Source organism: Saimiri boliviensis, chromosome 16 (assembly GCF_048565385.1).
Source record: "Saimiri boliviensis isolate mSaiBol1 chromosome 16, mSaiBol1.pri, whole genome shotgun sequence".
In the NCBI taxonomy this organism is placed as follows: domain Eukaryota; kingdom Metazoa; phylum Chordata; class Mammalia; order Primates; family Cebidae; genus Saimiri; species Saimiri boliviensis.
The window spans coordinates 2,978,064-3,000,671 of NC_133464.1; the positions used below are offsets into that span (position 1 = coordinate 2,978,064).

Genomic DNA, 22,608 nt, shown 5'->3' on the forward strand with positions numbered 1-22,608 from the left:
TGGGAGCAGTGAGACTCCTCAGGGCTCCTCCGAGAGGACACACAGCAATGAGAGCAAGCTTGAGTTCAAAAAGTTCAGAAACATAAAAATCACATTCCTTGCCTATCGTTCCATTTTTAACACATGCTTCATAAACCACTCAAATTCATTTCCCTCTACAAAACGTGACTCTATCTAAGTTAACTTCTATTTCTTGAGGATCGTCATCGGCTTACTTAGCAACATTCCATGTTAAGGCAGAGGAAAATCCATGGACCCTTAATAACTCTAGAATAGGGTTCTCTCTAGACTCACATTACAAGATCGCTATGTTTCTAACGAAGTAATGTACTAAGATGTCACAAGAAAGTCGTGGCCTCCCCATCAGCCAATCCAAGTCACTGCCTGCCAGCCTGAAGCTCAGAAAAGGGGGCAGACTGCAGAGTGGCAGCCCCAGCTCTGCCCCAACATTCTCCAGGCAGCCCTGCCTCAGCCCTGCTTGAATTTCTCACTTCCAGCTTCACTACTACATTCCGGGGGCTATACTTACAGACTGTATCCTGAGCATTAACAAACAAGCATTTCTTTGCGCCCCAAGACGACTGTTCCATCATCTAAGTTTCTTTCTCTGCTTCCCAATCATCCACTCTGAGGGGTTCCCTCTTCTCTAAACTAAATCCTGACTTAGTAAAGCACACTAAGCCATGCTTTCATGAAGAGGAAAAAAAGCCAGATTCTTTAGATTCTTTAGTTTGAACCATGTCTTCTCTGCAGAGCTGAGTACTTTTACATACGAATTTCTTATTCTATTTCTGTACATGGGCATAGCTGATAATGCCATGCAGGTGATGAAGGATGCATTTTAAAAGCACGCATCACTCCAGATGTCAACAGAGTTATGAGTCTTGCAATACAACCTAAAAACAAATGAGTTTCTCAAAAGCATTCATTAAATATAATATCTGGATAATCTGGTAATGAACAAACACCAAACCAGATTACAGGAGCAATGGAGGCAAAGTCCCGCTACCTTCAGCCTGCTTAACATAATTAATGAGGCACATGTATCTTTCCAGATACATCCATACACACTCATATCCTCCCAAACACATTTAAGTAACAAAATCTCTCAAACTTACCAAACTCCGATACTGGCCCTGGAACAGCTTTGAAGTCCGAGTGTGCAAAGACTGTGATCCAAGGGAGTCGAAAGACTTTATGCGGTGAGATGAGGGCCGGGCACACACGGAGTCACTCCCCAGACCGATGTCTGCAAAGGGCGTGCACACAGAAAAAGAGAGCTGAGAGCGCCTGACACCACGCACCCACACTACACTCTCGACTTGAAAACTCGGCCAGCACAGAGGGACACACCAAAGACCACAACAAAGCAGCCCATTTATGCAGAAAACAAAGAACAAATTCTTTTTACATAAATGCCTTGCATTCATTCCCCAACTACCTTTCCAGAAATTATCTGGAGATAACTATTAATCGGTTCTTCTCTAGTATAATTTTTTGGAAGTCTGTGAAATGTATTATAACCGTTCTTAAGATTTTCCCTTCACCTGGAAAACCTCTCCACTTCGATTATGGAGCAGAGAACAAACAAACACTGATTCTCCAACGCATTATCACCATGTGCCCACTTTTCCAGGACTGTGCATCACGTAATAAGCAACAGGAATCATTTTGTAACAAAAGGGAAAGACTCTTATTTAAAATAGAAAATTCCGGTGTCTTCAGCCACAGCGAACCTTGTGAAGATTATTTCCTCAAAACAAAGGCAGCACACGCTGTACTCACCTCATGAAGTTGAGAGGATCAGAGCAAACAGATATTAAAAGGTTTTATTAGTTCTATTCGCTGGATCCCCTTTGATGGTAAGACATTCCACAAAGACCAAGCAACTTACTCTTAAAAGTGATTCAATTTACAAAAAAAAAAGGGGGGGGTGGGTGGGGGGACTGTGAAAAAGTTTGCTGGGAAAATCGCTATTCTGAGAAGCACGGGCCCGGCAATGATCTAAAGCTCAAAGGAGCCTTCCAAAAAAGCACACCTAAGTCTCCAGGTCCCAGCTTCCTAGCAGATGTCTGGATTGGCTTACACAGTATCTGGTAAAATTCTGACTTAACTGTCAATGTCTAAAAGTCTGAAGTTATCACCAAAAACCCAGATTCTCCACTGCTCCCGGGACATTTAGGATACGGCCACACCAGGTCTATATCCCCTCAGGCAAAGGTGGCTAAGAGCTGGGCAGGGGCTATCCTGAAAGGACCCAGAATCCATGCCCTTCCGCCCGGCTCCTCCCTTCACGTCTGACCCTGCAGACGTGGGCTTGCTATCCCAACAGTCTTAAATTCTTCTCAGGTCACCCAAGCACCCTATACTTCCAAGAATCTGCTGAGGGTAGGTTACAAGTAATCTCTAAAGCAGGCGTCCCCAAACTGCGGCCCCCTGAGGCCATTTATCCGGCCCCCTGCCGCACTTCAGGAAGGGGCACCTCTTTCGTTGGTGGTCAGTGAGAGGAGCACAGTATGTGGCAGCCCTCCAACGGTCTGAGAGACAGTGAACTGGCCCCGTGTGTAAAAAGTTTGGGGACGCCTGCTCTTGCTACTTGAGAACACTGGGGTGTGGGCAACCTGCAGCACGAAACCAGCTAAAAGAGCATTTCCAGCAAATTCTACAGGGCTCCCTGCCACGAGCTGCAGTGCTCTGCTGGCCCTGGCCTTCAGGGAATTCTCGCACAAGGAGGGCATCCTGAAGACATTCTGTACTTCCCCATCACCGAGCTTTCTTCTATCCAATTAAAAGGCCAGTTACAGTCACCTAAATGCCTTGAGAACACATAGGGTTTTAAGTGACAAAAGCAGAAAGACAATAACAATTTCCCAAGAATGCCCATGGTAACTGTGGCTGCTGCAGCCGTCTTACTGTTCGCCAATCAAGGAAAGTTGAAATCTAGAAAGATACGAACACTGCCTGCACACTGACTTCAAAAACAAAAACAAAGGGCAATTAGCCAACAAACAGAAAAGCAAAACACTCCTTCCATCTGGGAGGGGTCATTTCTATAGTTTAAAAGCTAAAAAGTACCAAGTTTACCTCACAACTTCCACATTTGTCTTTGTAAAGAACAAAACTACTATTTTACATCCAACACATAGCCAATGATACCAAGAACATATAAGAAATACAATTCCATGTTTTCATAACGTGGAATAAAAACCAGTAGCCCCAGAGCGACTGGGTTCTGGCTTCTATCATTTACTTGTAAATCCTACCATCTCAAACTCTGATGGTTGAAAATCTCAAGGCCGAGTGTACAATTAAAGCCAACGTCTAAAGCCACTGCTTCCTAATTAGCACCCCCCACTTATAACAGGCAGAGACAATGTGTACAGTGAAATTCGAAGTTACTATCTTCTGCTCCTATGAGCAACCTCTACAAAAGTATTCAATGGGAACAGAGGAATTAAATTCAAAATTACTTGTAGATTTTATCTATCTGTGCTATTGCCCCATCTGTCACAAGAGACCTATGCTAATTATAAGACAAAGCATTTAGGCCAGGCAAGGTGGCACATGCCCGTAATCCCAGCACTTTGGGAGGCCAAGGTTTGCAGAGAGCTTGAGCTCAGAAGTTCCAGACCAGCTGGGGCAACACAGCAAAATCCCATCTCCACAAAATATACAAAAATTAGCCAGGCACAGAGGTGCACACCTATAGATCCAGCGGCTTAGATGGGAGGATTGTCTGATCTCCTCAGGAGGCTGAGGCTTCAACAAGCTGAGATCACGCTACTGCGCTCCAGCCTGGGCAAGACCCTGTCCCCATAAAAAAATCATGCAAACTTTGAGGCATGGATAAATATCCGTCTGCAGACAGATCCCCCATGCGGTCAGGACACGCAGAGTATGCCACCTTCTGTGCGTGATATGTTGCAGTATTCCTTGTATTAAATTCCAGTGATCCACTCTAAATGTATGTCCCTTTCTATAAGTGATTTTCTTAGTTTGTTCATATTAAAAGTATCATTTTTATATTGTAGAGACAGAAGGCATTCAATAATGCAACAATTTTAATTAGTTATATCCATCTTCATAATCCTGCTATTGAAATTTTTTTCCTAGATAATTTCATCTGAACAGCCCTTTAAACCTCAGAAGTCAAGCTGTGAACATTTGGCCGCATCCACACCTCTGCCTGGGATCTGCCCCGATCCCAGGAATGGGGGCCAGTGCCGCCATCTCGCCCAGGCACTAGCAGCAGCAGCAGCAGCAGCAACTCCCAGAGAGTAGTCAGAGCACATGTGCGCTAGGAGGCAGCACCAAGGACAGCCCCTGCGCCACAGATGAAGCATCCCAGAGCCAGGAACTGCAGCCCAAAGTGTTAGTGACCCCAGTCAGCGTCTCCTCCATATGCAGTGAGGCAAGTACTTCCCAGTCTGAAGGGCCAGGCTAAACTGAGAAGTGACCCTGACAAAACAAACTCAAGAGGTTTCCTTTTCAAAAGAAAAGGACACGTCAATTCCCCCCACAAATCTGATATTTAACATCTGTCGCAGTAAACAGAAAAAAAAAAAAATTACTCTAAAACAAAAATACAACTAAAAAGTTCCTTCCTTTCGAGCCATGCAGAGATCCAAGAAAGAGCTCCTCAGGGCTTATGAAGCATTTCCTCCAGGGACCCTGGCATCATGGACAACACGCGCCTTCCCTCAAAGGTCCTTGCCTAAACAACTCCTGCCCTCACTGTGGCCCATGAGAGGGGCATGTCATGTCCCCAAAACCTCTTCTCCACTTTAGTACTAACGGGGGCTAAGACCCCCACAAACCATGTACCTGGGTGCCACAGCCCTCAGGAGCCCTGGACAGGTGGTGAGGACTTTACAGGCCAGTCCACAAGCCACTCTCTTATGGTCACAGCTGAAAACTTCTGCTCACTAGATACAGACTTTAATCAGCATACATTCAATAAAAAACCAGAGAAAGGTGCTTCGAGCTCCAAGACTTCCCATGAGAACTAGACACCAAGAACTATTCTCCTGCTGTACCTTCATGTGAGAAATCTCTCCACCCACAGAAAGGAAAGCACCTGATATATACCAGAACATTTAAAGAAGATTCTGTCCTAATAAGGAAAATAAAATATCACAGCAAAGGGAACAATCAAAATGTAATGCAACAGAAGCTTATTTTTTAAATGCAATAATGCTCCCCTGGCCTCGGAAAAACAAGAAAACCAAAGTGTCCGCCCTTATGTCTTCCCACCCCCTCGAGTTCAATAAAAAAGAGTCTTACCTGCTGTTACTTTATTTAGAGTCACTAAGGAACTGAGGACCTTGTTAAAATTCTGCCCCTGATACAAATCATTTGCATCAAACGTCTGAAAGGAAAAATTAAACAAGCAAAATTAGTAGAGTCTTAGTTGGGTGCAGGTTGAACTAAGTTCTCCCAGCAATGTGGTGATGCTCTGCCTGAAATCCTAAGGCGGCCACACAACCTGCGGCAAGGAGACCAGCATGCTCATCTCCAAGTCCTGGGGTAAGAATCCAATCAGAATGCTCTTACTCAGGGGCAGGGTACCCCCACGGCATTAGGCCAGTTCTCTGCCCAACACCACCCCACCCCTTTTCACACGCTGGGGTGTGAGCTCGTTCACAGGGGAGGGGAGCAGGCTGCTGGCATCCGGCAAGCACGCACGCCTCTGCAATCCTCCTCTCCTTCATTAATGCAGAGGCCCCAGGGCAAGGCACGCCACACAGGTTCTTTCCTGGTCACAGAAAGGGGAGAACGACAGTCGATTCCAAAGCCAACAGCAGCAAAAGAAAACGCAGACATCAGGAAACAGAGTGGATATGAGGATAAAAGGAGGAAAGACAAGAGAAGCAGATCCCAGATAGCAAAGGCGTAGGGACAAGAGACCACCATCACCTCAGAGCTCTGAGGCCAGGCAAGCCCCAGACCGCACCCCCTCCAATCCGGGACCGTCTGGAGACCTGGGACCCTGGCGGAGTTGGTCACATTGCCACTGGTGGGCACTTCCCACCACCCACCCTGGAGGTTGGAAAGATGAAGCACGTTGGTTTGCCTAGCTATGTTGCAACCAGAGTCTAGAAGGCATGCACACACACAGCCATGTCAAAGAGCTCGGGATTCCACCTTTGGCTCCCCTTCCACCGTCCTCATGGAAGCTTTCTCTCTCTCCGGATTTCCCCCTCTCGGGTCCCCTTCCACTCAGTGTGGAAGCTGCTTTCCTCTTCAGGATTCCATACTTGGGTCCCCTTCCACAATCGTGGAAGCTTTCTCTCTCTCGTCTTTCTCTCTGCCTAAATAAATCACTTTCCGGCCCCCACCAAAAAAAAAAAAAAAGCTCTCATCTCAGATACCTCGCAAAGACTACATATGGCTTCTGATCACCAAATAACCTCAAGCAAAAATAAACTTAACAGTCAAATCATCTACAACTGTGTTCCAGAAAAATTAAGAAAAAATTTTTCAGAGGTGCAAATAACAGAAAGATGTATTTAAACACCAAAACGTGTATCTTGTTGCCATATGTTCTAACTGAGGTTACCAGAAATGGGCATCCGTGGGCAAGGGCCCGCCTTCTCCCCAGGGCTGCCCTCCTTCTCCCCAGGGCTGCCCTCCCCCCACACCTCTAGCACGCCCTACCAGAAGCCCCACTTCTCCAGCTCTTCCTGCCTTCGGTCCCCTCCCTTTCCTGGCTAATCCTTATTCATCCTGCTTCCTGACAGAGCCTTGCCTTGACAGCCTTGCTGCCCCCACCACATCCGGTGAGGTCCCCAGTCAGGCTCCCCCAGAACATGTGTCATGACAGTCTAATGGTGGATGTCTACAGGGCTCCCTGAACTAAAAAAGCTGCAGAGGCGACTGTGCATCTCCCAACACCCAACACAGAGGCTGGTACACAGTGACAAGGCAGCGGAAGGGAGACGCGCACCAGCCTCCCACCAGCCACCCACCCTGCAGGCGCTGCACGCTGCCGTGATGAAGCTCACGCCAAGAGAAGCTAAGAAAAGTGACGCCAAATATGAAAAGTCCTGTATTACTCAAAATTCATCTCCAGCCAAAGGCCTTCTGTCTATAATTTTTGAAATAAGTAAAAAGTCATGTTTCTTTAAACATAAATAAAAAAAGAAAAATCAGAAGTTGAAAAACTACCTCAAGAAAAAAGCCATCAAATCACTAACAGAGTCATGAAAGGAGCTGAAAACCAGAGGTCACTTTCTTAAAGTTCACTAGAAAATATGAAATGAAACCACAAAATGTAAAAGGAAAGCTGTGAATACATCTAAACATTCTATGTGCTTACTGACACCATTTCTAACATAAAGCACAAAATATAACTGATTTCATGAAGCTAAATCCTTCCTCATAAAAGTCCTTAGAATCATCTTTAACATAGAATACATTTGTTGTAATATTTATTACTTAAGAAGAAATTCCAACTCAAATGAGAGCATCACCTAGGCTGGCATAACCATCTATAACAAATATGGGTTAAGTTGCATCTTTAAAAAAGAATTAAATAGGCCTCAGCTTCCTTATACACAAAACATAAAATTTCTATTCATCATAAAATGTTTAAAATGAGAGATCTCATTGTCTTTCAGCACTACAGATCTAATTTGAGAGCTTGAAAAATTAAAGTCATGGTATACTACAAAAAGAAATACATATATACATTTCTACTAACCTTCATATTGGCAAGGCAGCAAGTCACAAAACCCAGAATAACAGGATGTGAAAAACGTGAAGTTTCCTGTTATTCCAGAACTATATATCTTTCTTACTTGGATACCAGGAAGCATCTGATTGGCTGAAACCGCCCACCAATGGGCTTCAATATGACATCAGAGCTTAAGTGAATACACACACCACACTTCTCAACAGGAAGCTAGACAATGAGATGAGGCAAATCCTTACCATTGAGAGGGGAAAATGCACATTCTCAGCCAATAGAATGTTTAGATTGAAGTGCTTCTATAGAGAAAAATAGCAGACTATTTCCTAAAATAAACATCTATTCAACAAAAAAAACAAACAGAAAATCTGAATACAGACAAATTTTGTACTATGGAAATAAGAGGGAAGTGTCAACTTTGATAGAAAAATCTCTGTGAAAAGTGTATCAGTGTATATATAAGAATTACCATGGCATTTAACACACTAAATTGTTCCCTAGGGTTATGCTGGCAGGTCATCTTAGACAGGATTCATTCATTCCCCACCACGACCCGCTGGGTGCTTCAAAAAGCAGTATTTTCACTCTTGGCAAGGGCGAGGAGCAGCAGGAGGGAAGGAAGTTAAAACGGTATTCCATTGTCTCCAGGCTCAGCCTCAGGAGCAGTGATTCTCAGCAGGAGCTGCACATTAGGACCTCCTCGGGGGCCGTAAAAGAGCAGGATACTCCAGTCGTGTTCTGGAGTCTCTAAGGGAGAGCCTCTGAAATCAAAATGCTAACCCTCTCCCAGTAACTCCAATGCGCAGCCAAGGGTGAGAAGCTCCTGGTGAGGTAAGGAAGGTCACTGGGAATCCTGCCCAGCGAAAGGCTCACAACACCGGCAAAGGCACATTTCCTACCAGCTGGACCACCCTGCACAGGCACCATGCTGGGGAAGAGGGTGGCTGCACAGACACAATTCGCCCCATGATACACTTTACAATCTACCCATTTGGAAAAGCAAATTTAAAACACTCACCCTTGCTTTTACATTTAAGTGCATTAAATGTGCAGTGGAATGATCTGATATTCCCAAAATGAAATCATCCTACCAGTTTTCCACCAGAAAATATTAAAATTTAGTGTTTATTTCTGATATTTTACTTTCAATACAAACTACATAATGAAATACAATAAATATCAAACCAGGGACTTAAAAAAACCCAGAGTATTCAAATAAGGATAGAAAAATACTTGCTTAAAAGTTCCCATTATCTGTGAGTTTTCAGTCTTAACGATTTTGTTTTGTTTTTGTTTTTTAAAAAAGGAAAACAACTTCCCATGGTCAAACACAAAATGGCACAACACAGGCAGCACGTTGTGGGAAGGAGGTGGAGGCGCTGGAAGGAGGAGAGAATTGAGTCTACGGAGCAGAGCCTCCCTGGGTGAACCATGGCCACCTGCTTGCTATACAGCCCTGCCCGGGGCCCTTCAGGCCTCAGACTTCTCATACTTACCAGGTAAAGAGGAACACACTTAAGAACAAGAAGCAGCAACTGGAATGCCCCACACCTTTGAAAAGAAAAGGGCACCCTGAATCCTGCTTATCAAAACAGACCTACGGATAGCTCCATTCCACCAAGGAAAACTCTTACTTTTAAAAATGCAAAATAACCACAAGAAAAAGCCCAGTGAACAGAGAGATGAATCATCTACATTACTTACAGGTCAACCCTCTCATTCAGAGATAAAAACGAAGCCCCAAAATACAAGGATTTTCTCAGGTCTACTCTCTGTGTCACCAAGATTGACAGTCTTTGGTTGTCAATCCTATTAATAAAAAATTGAAGTATGTTTGTGAGACCTCATTTCTCTTGCAATGCTTTGCAGAAACTGCTTCTTAAGAAGCTGAATTGTAGCTGGCATTGTTTAGGAAAATTACCTTACCTTCTACGAAATACACAGGCCATATATAAAGCAATTAGGGCACAAAAAAGAAAGGCTAGAAGGCGCTAGACCAGGCGTCCCCAAACTACGGCCCGCGGGCCGCATGCGGCCCCCTGAGGCCATTGATCCGGCCCCCCGCCGCACTTCAGGAAGGGGCGCCTCTTTCACTGGTGGTCAGTGAGAGGAGCACAGTAGGTGGCGGCCCTCCCACGGTCTGAGGGACAGTGAACTGGCCCCCTGTGTACAAAGTTTGGGGACGCCTGTGCTAGACTATCAGACCGTAGAAGAAAGGGGTGAGACACAGACACTACTTGAGGAAGACGTCTACAGTCCTAAGTCAGAGAACTTCAGCCTCAGGGACCAGGGGGACGAGGCGGATTCCAGCAAACACTGCGGAGAGACTCGAAGGAGCCACAAGCCTGGAGATCGAGTTCTAGGTCCAGAAGACAACGGCATGGAGGAGGACCAAGGGCATGGTATTTAATCGAACACTGAACATCATTAGCAGTTAGACTGAGGGGAGACCCCTCCCCTGAGCCAAACAGGAAAAAAAGTATCTTCAGTTCTCATCCCCATCGACTTCAATGTGTCTTCACTGAATAAGCAGCTCCTGGGCACCTATAAAAGCCAGACACTACATCTGTCCACAATTCTGGGCCATGGAAAACACGACTCTTCTGGATTAGGAGAGGCTCTAGATGCCATGCACGACCCTGCACTGGGCCGTTCTGGATAAACCACCTACAAAGCATACCTGGGCACACCTGGGGAAATGCGAACACAGACCACGTATCAGATGGTGTTGAGACATCACTAATACTGTCACGCATGACAGACATTACAATTTACGCTCTGTTGGAACATGGAGCTATTTTTGGAGAGATCATTTTGAAGGATTTAGGGGTATAATGTCATAATTAATATAACCCAGGTTAAAATATGACAGCATATTCAAAGATACAAAATAAGTTTTTAAAAAAAAAAAAAAAGTTGGGCTTTGCTGGGCGCAATGGCTCACACCTGTAATCCTAGCACGTTGGGAGGCCAAGGTGGGCAGATCACGAGGTCAGAAGTTCAAGAACAGCCTGGCCAACATAGTGAGATCCCATCTCTACTAAAAATACAAAAAATTAGCCGGGAATGGTGGCACACACCTGTAGTCCCAGCTGCTCGGGAGGCTGAGGCAAGAGAATCACTTGAGCCCAGGAGACTAAGGTTGTGGTGAGCCAAGATCACACCACTGCACTCCAGCCTGGAGTTTGTCTCAAAAAAAAAAAAAAAAAGCTGGGCTTTCAAGAGAGAAAGCAGATGTAGGAGGTTGTGGTCTCCAAGCTGAGTGGGAACGCAGAGAGGGAACGGGGCCACAGGGCTGAGGCAGTGGAGGGCAAGGAGTATTCAAGTCTGGAAAGGTGTGTAGGACTTGGCCAGGTGAGGAGAAGATGCTCCAGGCAAGGGGGAAAGCAACAGAAGGTATGGGGAGCTGCTAAGGCTCTTCTTGCAGCTGTTGACATTTCTTGGACAAAAAGATGGCTCCGGCACACGGCAGCTTCCTCCACAGCCAGGGTGATCCGGCACAGGTGAGCAAAGGCCGTAGTAGTGCAGCAGCTCATCCAGGGTCCCAGGAGACTCCTCAATCCCAATCCAGTGCTCTTTCCTGAACCCACACACCTCCCGGTCCCACTGCGCAAGAATGGGCCACATGCCTGCACACCCATGCACTGCAAACCCTGCGCATGCACATGACTTCACAGCTCTACAGCCACCAGTGTCAAGCAGGCGCCATCCTTCCACAGATGTCCGTCGATAAGATTCCAACTCACACCCCCGGAGATCACCTCACTCCATCCAGAAGCCACAGTCTTGAAGCAGTTGCTTCTGTCACAGACTCCTGCCCGGCACACACTAAATGACCGACTTCACCTTTCAGTCATGAGAGCCTGAATTGTCCTCACCATCCGAGACTCAGAGCAGGACTGCAGACACCAACACAAAAGAGGAAGACAGCCTCCCCAGCTCACTCTGAGAGCTCACTTGGGATTCTGGTGAGCTGTGCTGGCACCCTGACGGTCCTGCCCCTCCCTCACCCTAATTCTCAGGCCACGGATGCACACCTGTCACTCCCCACACAACACTGAACAGCCTAGCACCATTTCACACTGTACCCTCTAGTGGTAATCACGGCCAGCTCAAGCCCATTTTTAATCTAGTATGGTCAATGCATAATCACAGACTCAAACGGCACTGCCCACGAAGCTGAGTGTCAGGAACCACATGAGCCTCAATAGCAGGTCTGGCCGGGGGACTCGTGCATGGCAGGCAGAAATCACATGGATCTCAGAGCAGCAGAAAGGGGTGTTGCCCGAACACACCACCAACACCCTTCCTCCTGAAGGTCCTGACTGCGTACACTGGGCCTACCAGCAACTGGAGGGAAAGAAACGTCAATCTCAGACTCAGCGCAGAGGGTCCTGCTTCTCCCATGCGGAAGGGCTCCTCCCAGGTGCACTCGAACTCGGAGGCACAGTGGAGGTGACAGCAGACAGGCCACCCACACACAGCTCTCGTCTAGCTCCTGGGCACCAACCGTGGGATCCTCCAGACTCCCTCTACTTCTGCAGACTGAAGGAGGGCCCTTATGCCTGCAGCCTGTGGGAATGAACTTTGATAAACGGTATGCCATTCCCCTTGAACCAATCAAAGCAAGGACTGCTAGCAACTTCCTAAAGTATTGCAGCATTTTTCCTTTCATGGCATCACTAAATTCAAGGCAGGGTACAGGCAGTCCACTAATCACTGTCCTGAGTGACTCACACTCAACACCCATGAGGAACTTGCAAACCAGTTTTCCTCACAAGCATATACATCCTATTCCTCTGCTTAGAGAAAAACCCTAGAATTACCTAATCCACAGAGAAGGTTAAAATTACCTTCAGACAAGAGAAAGCATCAATAACCCAGCCAATACCAGGAGATACTCATGAAGACTCAACAGTTGTTTCATCTGGGCTGGTTTCTGTTTGTAATAACACGGGCCAGTCTTTTTGATGACAAACTTGACAGGGAAAAAAAGAGTTTTGACACAAGGATGGCACAGAAGACGCCACAGGGTCTAAAGCCCACAGGACGATGGTGGCCCAGGTAGGACGCTCATGCAGTTTTCCTGCCATCCAGACCACTGCTGAGAGAAAAAGGGAGCACTGCTAGTCATTAACCTGGGACCACGGATGCAGAGCAACACCATCCCAGACAAACGTGGGCATGTGGCCACTCGGTACCCAAGAGGGACCCCCACCCCTAGGCAGCTGGCACTGCGGGGTGGACAAATCTCCACACAGCTGCGTGTGTCCTGTTCCACATCTGGCAAGGGAGAGATGTGGCTGAACCAGCTAAACCTCCAAAGTCACTTCTGGTTGTAAAACTCAAGGATTCCTCTGATACAGCGTGTTTTAAAAATTAAAAACAAAACAAACAAACAAAAAAAACATGACTTCGAGCAAGGAAGGATCAGGGTCAAGAGAGCTGGCTGAACAGAAAATGAGAGAAGGGTGAAGGTAAGCAGTGGGGGATTCAGTAGCTAGCTATAGGACAACCAGAAAAAAAAAAAATATGAGTGAAAATCCACAGAAGGCAAGCGGGCATTCACTCCTCTGCAGCACAACGGTGTCTCCCACACTTGGTTCCAGAAAAAGGAGGCGCGGCCTGGAGATGACTGGAAGGAAGATGAAAGACACAGCAGGGAAGGCTCTGGTATCTCCCCAGAGAGGCTGCTGCCCAAGGCTGGTCAGGACTCCCCCGCAACCTATCGGCCCAGAGAAGTGACATCCATAGGCACAAAAAGACGGTGGGGGAAAGTCGCCGTGGGTGTTGAGGAAGAGGGGGAATAGTCACCAAGTAGTCCAGGGTGGCAGAAAGCAGGCACCTGTAACATAAGTCAGAAAGGGCTTCACAGAGGGTGTGTACTCCCAATGGGGCTACAGACTTTAGAGCAGGAAAAAGGAAGAGGGGCAAGCCCATGCAAATGTGGACCTAAAGCCACCATCCTTAACAGACATAGCAGGAGGTCGCTGTCTGGTGTCCCCTCCCCACTGCTGTCCAGCCTGTCCACTGCTGTCCAGGCTGATTGTTCCTGGGCACTCTGCACTCCAACTCCAAACCGCACAGAAGAAACTGAGGCCAAACGTGCTGGAACCAGTCATCACAGGCTCTACAATCTGGCCCAGACTCAACTTCCAGCCTTAATTTATGCCATGCCTCCAGAGGAATTCTATTTTGGCATATTCCTCAATTTACGGTTACACTATAGCAGCCACATTTATTATTTAGTTCCTGAACTAACACCTGACAGGAGGAGGACTCATCTGGACGTGAGGAAGACGGGACTCGGCTGGTCAACAGCATCCATCTGGCAGGCTAAGTCCCTTAGAGTGACCCTCCATGTACACACAGGCAAAATCAGGGAGCTTAAAGTCACCTGTGCTCCCAAACATGAAAACCTTTGGCCAGAGGAGGACTATCGGCAGAAATATCCACAGTGGTTTGCAGGACAGCTTCAACCAAAGAGATTATTGTAAAATAAAAAGGCTTCAACAGGCACAAGTTCTAAGAGCGGACACCGACCCAACCTAAAATGTTCACACCCCATATACTATGTTCCAACTTCCTCTGTCTCTCTAACCCAGGCTCACTGCAGCAGACAGTAAGGCTGGTTTCATTCACTCCCCTGGCCTCCCGAGAAGAGTCTGCATCCGGCCCAGTGATGCCCATCAGCTTCCTACAGGCAGGGGCAGGCCTGGCCACATGACTCTGCCAATGAGATGTGACAGAAGAGGCAGACACCAGCTCTGCGAGCAGAAAGGATGCACAGTGGTTGAAGCACAAGCCTTGGGAGGCTTTGAGTGTTTCAGCCAACCTCCTACCTTTTCCCTTAAATGAGAAAGGCGAGGCTCAAAATGGAGCTGCTCTTCAGCCTGGATGCTGAAAAAGACAACACTTGGAACAGAGCAACAGCTTATCTGCAGCTAACATGTAACTGACATAGTAAACCTTTGGGGCTGTAAAGCACTGAGATGTGGGAACTGCACAGCATCATCTAGCAGGAGGTGGCAACATCCCCTAATTCCGTATTTTCCCCAACAGAACTTAATCTCGAAGGAGAGGAAGTACTTCTGGCAAGAACAAAAACAAAACTCATTAACTGAAGCAGTTAGGGCACTGAGAGTAACTTTTATCATTTTAATACATGATAATAGAAACTCTTAGCTGGCTAAGACACATACAGAAGTCTCAATTATTCAAAGTAAGAAACACTTGTCAATAGAGTACTTATCACTCCATGACAAACAATGTTTTCCCTTTCTTCCCAAACCCTAAACACAGTAATCACGTTAACTGCTAATGGCTGCTGTTTTACAGAAGTTTCCAAGAAAAAAAAACACTAATACAAGTCGGCCCTGAAGGAGCACATCCTTCCACAGAAGACTCTCGGTGGATCGAGCACCACGTGGAGGAAGGCAGGTAGGGAAGGGAGGGATGGCGGCGGGCTCTGAGAGACACACGCTTGGCTCCACCCTTCACCTCCGGGCACAGGCACTGGTCATCCATTTCTGCAGACACTCACTCTAAAACTCAGTGGCTCAAACAACAAGCATCTGTTATCTCAGTTTCTCCATGTCAGCGTTCAGGGCCACTTAGCTGGGCGAAGTGTGGCTCTGGGTTTCACAGGGAGGTCATCAAGATGTCAGCTGGAACTGCAGGATTCTGGCAGCCTGAGGCCTTGCTGGGACTGAGGAGGTGCTACCACAACTCCATGGCATAGCTGTGACAGGAGGCCTCAGTTTCTGAAGCCTCAGAGCATGGACAATGAACTCCACAGAGTGACCGACCCCAGAGCACACGCAGGAAGGAAGCCAGGGCCTCCAGCTTCAGGAACCCTATGAGCTGGCCTCAGCAGCTGTGCAGGCCGCGCTCTGTTCATTAGAAAGGAGTCACCAGCCCATCTGTACACAAGGGAAAGAGAACAAGGCTCTACCTACAGAGGGGAAGAGCATCCAGAAACGGGACAACACTGGTGGAAAATCCCCAGCACATCCACTCACTCTCAGGTCCTAGGTTTTTCTCTTCCAGCTGAGTGACCACACCTTCTTACTGGATGCCAGATGTTACAGCCACTCTGCAGAGCGGACACAACTTGACAAACAAACGGGTCACAGGACACTCCAATGTTTGAGATTTGAAAGGCTCCCCTACTGATAACCTAATATTAGTGACTTTGCCTCACCCCGGCTTCCAAATTCATAGGCAGTGTAGCAATTCAGGATTATCTTCCACATAATAAAAATAGCAAGCTACATCACAAAATAGATCGTGTGATACGTCATAATGTATAACACAACACACATTGTGAATAACACTTCATCTAATAAAGATCCTGGGTCAGAATCTTTTCACTGCAAGCAAGTAAACCCAACTCAAACTGGCTTAAACAAAAAAAGGAAATTACTGGTTCACACAATGAATACGTCAAGAATGGCAAGGGCCACAGGCTCAGAAGCAGGGGCTTTCTCCACGATCTTTCTTGCTCTCCCCTGTATGCGCTGCAGTTTCAGGAATGGTCTCCTTTATCAGGCAGCAGGACCACTGGCAGTCCAGGCCCACACCACCAGACGCCTCAGCACCTCAGATGCATCTCACCAGCCCCAGAGCCCACCACATGAGCCAATTCCACTGTCAGTGAGGCAGAAAAAGGAGAGCTGTCCCAGGAGCCAACAATGATGGACACAGCATTCTGGCAAACGCACACATAAACATGTATTAATAAGAGCACAAAAATGCAGACAGTCCCGGGAGCTAAGTGACATCACTGCAGCACTAGAGCCACACAAATGCAAACAAAGGGGATCCCAGGCCACAGGACGCACTGTGATCGGCTCCATTCCAGCCCAGCTGCTTTCACACCACCCTCCCGACACTCTCACCAACAAGCACAGTGACCTTCATCACCCCTGTCAGTACTGATAGGAGAGCAGGAAGAACGCCTCCTGCCTCCAGGGTGGCGCTGGCAGATGCGCCTCTACGTAGACCCCAAAAAGACCAGACCAGAGAATGGAGAAAGGACAAGTCTTCTTCTCCCTTCTCCTCACTTTCCACCATCTCAATACCAACAGCGAGGCCTCTGCAATGTGGGACCGAGCACACGCTTTCTCAGCTCACTGAAGCTTTAGTGGTCTACATGCCACCAGTCAGCTCAGTTCCTCCAATGACTTGATGAGGAAGTTATTTTTGACAAAAGAAATTGTTATTTTGGGCACAGCTCTGAAGTGTGGTTTGCAAAGTTTAAGGTATAATTTTGTCCTATCACTCTGTCAAATGGAATTTGTGATTTCAGAACACGAGTGAAAAATGAATCTTAAGTAAGTGGTGCTATTTAAGTTTAATGCAAATGGTCCGTATTGTCGGGGACATGTGAGAAACAGAAATCCAGCACCAGGTTTTCGCCTTCCTGGTTTCTGTAGATTTTTACTTAATCCCACCTACTCCTACACCCCAGGGATAAAATTAAAGTCTGATGATGGATGCTCTCAATTATGGCACTCTCACCCAACATGCACCCAGATGATTTATTTCACTTTAAAATGAAAATCAAATCTTGTTCAATTTTGTGGATTCCACTGCATCAACACCCAAACACTAGGAGAGAGAACACATCTTCAAAAAAGAGGTAACCAAGTATTTTAGGTAGCTTCCAGGAAGGGGCGGGAGGAGCAGAGCGGGGAGGAGGCACGCAGCAGTGGGAACGCAGGCAGGACTCATCTCGCCAAGAGGCTCTCTTCCTTCTGCAGTCCAGAAGCAACCTGCATGCAAGGCAGGGAAGCACAGCCCCGCCAGGCAAGGGAAACCAAGGACACCTCCCTGCTTAGAACCACAGCATGCTGTGCCGGCTCGAACACAGTGTAGACGGTATGCCAGTATTATCTTACAGGAAGAAAAAAAAATGAGCTACCAAAAGACACTGTGACAAAGGTTACAAAGGCAGAACCAAGATCTGAACCCACCGGCCCTGCTTTGCCCACGCCACACTGCCAGCCAGGAGCGGGCACCAGGGGACAGTGGTATCCCACAGTGGTCAGGCGGACATACCACACAGCACCTAAGGGAGTAGGAGCAGTCTCAAACACAACCCACGGCACACACAGCACCCCATACAGCCTCCACAGGCCCCCAAAGCGATAAAGGCAATGAGCCCATTCCATTAACTTCAAAACTCAAGCAGTTCTAAGACTCCAGTTTTGAGACATTTCTCAAGACGGCCAACTGAAAACACCTCTCTAACTCCCATCCCTCCCAAGGTGCCAGCAAAATAACAGAAAGAAAAAGCTTTTAAAAATGAACAAAGAAGAAACCCACTGTTGTGCTAAAAAGGAAGGGGAAGGTATCAGCAGTCTAAATAGAGTCTGAGGAAATTCCTGGAAACAGGACCCAGATGGACTCTGAATGACCTAACAGTTCAGAGCAGCACTGTGGGGGAGCCCCAGGAGAACCGAAGACAGTTTTCTAACACAGGAAGACAACATACGACACAGCTCAGGGACTTCAGCCCAACAGCCCCTTTTTCCTGGATGGGAAGCCCAGCACCCAGACCCTTCTCTAAGGAGAAGCTGCTGCCTGCACTGGATTCTAACGGGAGGTGAACTTGAGGTGCCACCAGACCCACACAACAGAGGGGAAAAAAAAAAAAAAAGCAATTCTACCCAGAAGTGAGATCCCTTGAGAGCTCCACTGCCAGCCTAGGCTCTTCCCTATCTGAAGTGTGACACAGGAAACAGGTGCAGAGGTGTCTCTCTCAGCTCTGCTCATGGAGCTGCTTCTAGAGCCTTCCGTCCAGTTCTCCCCACCAGCTCCCAGACACACCAGCCCCACAGTGAAGCCCTCAGGGCCAGTAACCCACACACAGGATTGCACAGTCCCCTCCGCTCTGATGCCAGTCAACTGGGCTTTTATTCACAAACAGGAAGAACCCATCGACAGGAAATAACAGCACAGCACAAAAAGAACTGACCTATGACTCCCAGAAAGATGGAGAAGATGCATCTCCCCTTCCTCCAGCTGAGTGCAGCTAAAAGCACTGGATGCTGCCTATAAAACAGACATCAGCCTCTGAACGTTAGAGAGAAGGCAGACTAGTTAAGGGCTTCAGGGCCGGGAACCACTCCAGCGGGTTCTCTCTGTTTTCTTTTTAACTCAAATGCCCCAAACTGCAACCCAGAAACACCAACAGGTACAGACAAAAAGCCTCAAGAAAATCCTATCCTCTATAGCCAAAGGAACAGGACAGGGCAGGCTGGTAGGTCAAAGACTTCAACAATAACCACCTGTGTTGGTTCGTTCTCACGCTGCTATGAAGAAATTCCCAAGACTGGGTAATTTACTAAGAAAAGAGGTTTAACTGACCCACAGTTCCACCTAGCTCGGGAGGCCGAGGGAACTTACAATCACGGGGGAGGCACCTCTTCACAGGGCGGCAGACAAGAATGCGTGCCAAGCAAAGGGGGAAGCCCCGCATAAAACCATCAGATCTCGTGAGAAGAATTCATTATCATGAGAACAGCACTGGGGAAGCTGCCATGATTCAATTATCTCCACCTGGTCCTGCCCTTGACAGGTGGGGATTATTACAATTCAAGGTGAGATTTGGGTGGAGACAGAGTCACACCATATCACCATCCTACCCCAATCACACAGGGAGGGTTTAAAAATGCAGGCCCACCCAGCCATAAGCAGGAGACCCCCCCTCAACCCTTCCCCACAGGCCTGGTGAAGACTCACAGAGCTCCTCATCTTTGACACAGGAGAGAAGTCTATGATGACAAGTCAAGAAACAGGTTAAAAGGTGACTACTAGAAAACTGAAAATCATAAAACAGTACAATTGGCAAAAACAGGGATTCAGAGGGGCTGTGGGCAAGGTGAGAGACAGGGCAAGTACACTAAGTTCCCTCCCTCATAGGAAGCCATAACGGGAAGAAGAAATGGATTAGGAGACGATTTAGAGGTAAACATTCACAAGACTTTGTAATAATCGATAAAATGAGAACATACACATAGTTAATGCACTATCTGATGCTATGCAAATGCAACTTTCAGCAGACAACATGAAAAGTTCAAAGGAGGTTTGAGTGATTAGAAAAGACGAAGCTGCAGATGATGGTGGAGATGAGACCTAAGGGTAGACCCCACCAAAAAACATCCAGAGAATCAAACCATTTGCCAGACAGCTTCTGAGAGAAATTGAAAAAAATAAGCTTATAATCACATTTTCAATGAGAACATTGTTAAAAAAAAATACATGCCAATACTCCCAACTAATGGTATAGAATGCTAGATCTGTCTGCCTTCTCCATTTAATTTCTAATTCCCAGTACATGCCCACTGCATGTGTACTTTAAAATAAGCACCATTTAACAAAACTTGCTCGCACGAGTACAATGACATAGTGTGCCTGACGCCTATTTACACCTTGCTTCTACCACATAGGGCCATCCAGATGCTCCTCAACTTACGACAGGGTACATCCTTATAAGCCCACTGTGGGCTAAAAAATATCGTTAAGTTGAAAATGCATTTGACACACCTAACCTATACAACATCACAGCACAGCCTAGCTACCTTAAATGTGCTCAGAACACTCACATTAGCTTACAGTTGGGCAAATCATCTCATACAGAGCATATTTTATAACACAGTGTTGAACAGTTCGTGTGATATACTGAATACCATACTGAAAACATGGCTGAATGGGTACTCAAAGCGCTGTTTCTACTGAATGTGTATCACTTTTGCACCATGGAAAAGTCAAAAAAATCATGTAAGCTGAACCACCAGAGGTCATGAACCATATTTGTGTGAGCCCACAGATACGAGGCCTAATTTATCCAAACCCTAAAACTGCATTCTAAACATCAAGTCCAAGTCTCCCAATGGGAGGAGCAGAGCTGAGAGCAGCCACACTGAGATGGAAGGTGGGAGCAGTCTCCAAGTTTACCAGAGCTGAAGTTCCTGGCACATTTGTCAGACCCCAGGTCATGCTCCCCTTGCCCCCTGGGCATGACACCTTAGTTAAGAAGCCCAGCCATACCGATAAACCAAGCAACAGAAATGCATAAGGTGTGGAAAGACCTTCTCCTCCTCTCAGGCTCCTCAGATTTACAGCTGGAAAAAAGCCTTTTGTGTGCAACACGTGCGGACAAGCTTTTACCACCAAAGGCAGCTTGAAGGTCCACTGTATGACACACAGGGCAATAATAACTCAGCACCCCGCAGAAGGAAGCTGGCCAGAGAAGATGGGGGCTCCATTAGGTACAGAGGAAAAGAGTCTCAGAAATGCTTCCTCAAAAAGTCCTGACCCCTTCGAAGAACAGGGACCTGTCACGTGGAAGCAGCACACCAGCATGCTCAGCACCATGAAGACCAACAAGACCTCTGCGATCCAGAATGGCGGTGTTCCCACTCTCCCGGTCTCCAATGCTTGTGAATTAAGGTCACTCTGTGAATAAATTCCTCCGATTTCCTCTGAACAAACACCAGGTTCAAGTTATCCCATCCCCTAGCAGTCAGGATGCACAATGCTGAGGCGCTTAAGATTTCCCTTGAATTCACATTTAGGACAACTCACCAAATCCACCATGCTCTGCTGGTTCAGTTCAACACACCAACCTGAAAAGCCCACTGGCCAACCAAACAGCAGCACGATGTCTGGCCTCCTGCCCTTTTTTTTTTTTGGAGACAAAGTCTCACTCCGTCACCAGGCACCAGGCTGGCGTGCAGTGGTGCGACCTCGGCTGACTGCACCCTCCACCTCCCGCGTTCAAGCAATTCTCCTGCCTCAGCCTCCCGAGTGGCTGGGACTACAGGTGCGCACCACCACACCAGGCTAATTTTTTTGTATTTTTAGTAGAGACGGGGTTTCACCATGTTGGCCAGGATGGTCTGAGCTCTTGACCTCGTGATCTGCCTGCCTCAGCCTCCCAAAGTGCTGGGATTACAGGCCTGAGCCCCTGCCCTTTCAAAGGCTGCTTCCTACCTGAAGATCTTTCCATTTCCACCTGGAATGTTTCTTCCCCTCTCTGAATCCCAACGCCACGACAGCTGCGCCTCTCTTGAAGTACTTACAGCTGCTGCCCCCGTTCCAGTTACAGGGGTTCCATCCACTCCAATGCACTGCTCCACATGCTTCAAATACCTGCTTCACCTGTACACTCCCTCAGGGCAAGGCACACAGCACAAGACATTTTCTCAGAATTGAATGCAAACTGATGAACAGCACCTGGAGAAGTACCCCAAGTTCACCACAATGAAATCTAGACTCTGCTTCCCAGTTGTTTTGTTGTTGTTGTTGTTGTTGTTGTCATTGTTGTTGTTGTTAACACGATCTATCCAAGAAATGCCCCAGTCAAAAGATCTCATGATCTTGTCCTATCTCTTTCTGGACATGCTCCAAGTCCTATGAAATGACCTCCACCTCTTCGAGGGGCCAGTTCTAAACCGAGATTCCAATAAACTGCCATAAACAAGACAAAAGGAAGTTTCCAGGTCTTCTTTCAGCAAAAGGATATACAGTTTGAAGTTGGGACAACTTGAAACCCTTTTAATACACAAATTTACCAATCCCAACATTGCCCTGTCCCAATCCTTCTTAGACTTCCCTGTGGAAAATGTTCAAACTCTTGAGCATGATCCACAGTACAAAATGCATTTCACATTATAACTAATACACACAGAATCTATAAAGTTGCTGAACAGTTTGAGTTTTAAATACATTCATCACTAAGAGATAAACAGCAAATACAGCAAGGGTAGGCACTACTCAAACTTTCAGGCTGCCAATCACCTGCTCCAATTTCTTTCCCAAGTAGTAAGTCTTTCACTATACTCAGTGGCCTTCACTGAGTTACCTACCATGCCCAAAACGATGGGGGACATGTTGAAAGCTAACATTTT

General features: G+C 47.0%; 1 protein-coding gene across 12 annotated transcripts in view; it reads right to left on the reverse strand.

The window, feature by feature from the left end:
* Positions 1 to 22,608, reverse strand: part of ARHGEF7 (Rho guanine nucleotide exchange factor 7) — a 184,035-nt gene that overhangs the window by 98,384 nt on the left and 63,043 nt on the right. For 8 of the 12 annotated variants that reach the window (XM_039473192.2, XM_039473193.2, XM_074387441.1 and 5 more), the window contains exons 3-4: positions 5,284 to 5,368; positions 1,119 to 1,249 (exon numbers count right to left, since the gene is read on the reverse strand). The exons of 2 other annotated variants lie outside the window; for them this stretch is intronic. In XM_039473192.2, coding sequence (XP_039329126.1) covers positions 1,119 to 1,249; positions 5,284 to 5,368 — 216 coding nt within the window. Of the gene's footprint in view, positions 1 to 1,118; positions 1,250 to 5,283; positions 5,369 to 7,702; positions 16,615 to 22,608 lie in introns of those variants that run through there. 2 more of the 12 variants (XM_074387440.1, XM_074387442.1) reach the window with 2 other exon arrangements.